Here is a 778-nt window from a genome sequence, read left to right as displayed (position 1 = left end):
TTATTTCAAAAGATTGCCAAGACATAAAACTCCCCTGCAGCGATCAAACAGCCAGATACTGTTTGAACTTTAAAGTGTGTTTTCTCTGCTCTACAGGAGATGTTATTGACCACTATAGTGGACAGAGGCTGGAGATCACAGAGGTGAGAAACAAAGTCTCAAACAATGGCAAGGGATTTTAATGAGTCTGCTGGGTTAATGAGTTTGCGTTTGGTAATAGGAAATGACACCAGTGGATTTCTCCTTTAACCGGCTTGCGGACCCAAAATTCTTCTTTTATGATCATACTCTGGTAGAGGCTATAAAGCTGGGGCTTCCAGACGTTCATGCTTTCTTCAGATTACTTGCTCTCTGTCACACTGTCATGGCAGAAGAGAAAAAGGAGGGTAAGTGGATGTGTATAACGTGCCTTACCCTTTTACTGTATTTGTACCTTAAAACATGCATTGTGATTTTTTTTATTTATTAATTAATTCATTTACTCTTAATTTACTTTGCAGGTGATCTGGTGTACCAGGCCCAGTCTCCTGATGAGGGCGCTCTGGTCACGGCCGCCCGTAATTTCGGCTTTGTGTTCCGCTCACGCAGCCCTGAGACAGTGACAATAGAGGAGATGGGGATTCAGAGGAGCTATGAGCTGCTAGCCATCCTGGATTTTAACAATGTGCGAAAAAGGATGTCTGTAATTGGTATGCTCACTGTTGATTGAACAAACAGTTTACCCAAAAAGGAGAATTTCCTGAAAATGTACTCACCCTCAGGCCATCCAAGATGTAGA

At 42.4% G+C, this 778-nt stretch overlaps 1 protein-coding gene across 1 annotated transcript; it reads left to right on the top strand.

Moving 5' to 3' along the window:
- Nucleotides 1–96: 96 nt before the first annotated feature.
- Nucleotides 97–689, top strand: LOC107735409 (phospholipid-transporting ATPase ID-like; the record flags this gene model as incomplete). The annotated part of the gene is made up of 3 exons (XM_016547100.1): nucleotides 97–143; nucleotides 221–386; nucleotides 501–689. Coding segments are annotated over 3 exons (402 nt in total), but the record flags the coding sequence as incomplete, so codon positions are not given.
- Nucleotides 690–778: the final 89 nt, after the last annotated feature.

The sequence above is a fragment of the Sinocyclocheilus rhinocerous genome, unplaced genomic scaffold (assembly GCF_001515625.1).
Source record: "Sinocyclocheilus rhinocerous isolate Xijiao unplaced genomic scaffold, SAMN03320098_v1.1 C36038094, whole genome shotgun sequence".
NCBI lineage: Eukaryota > Metazoa > Chordata > Actinopteri > Cypriniformes > Cyprinidae > Sinocyclocheilus > Sinocyclocheilus rhinocerous.
The sequence above is the reverse complement of the archived record's forward strand: the minus strand, read 5'-3'. Positions and strand labels throughout refer to the sequence as shown.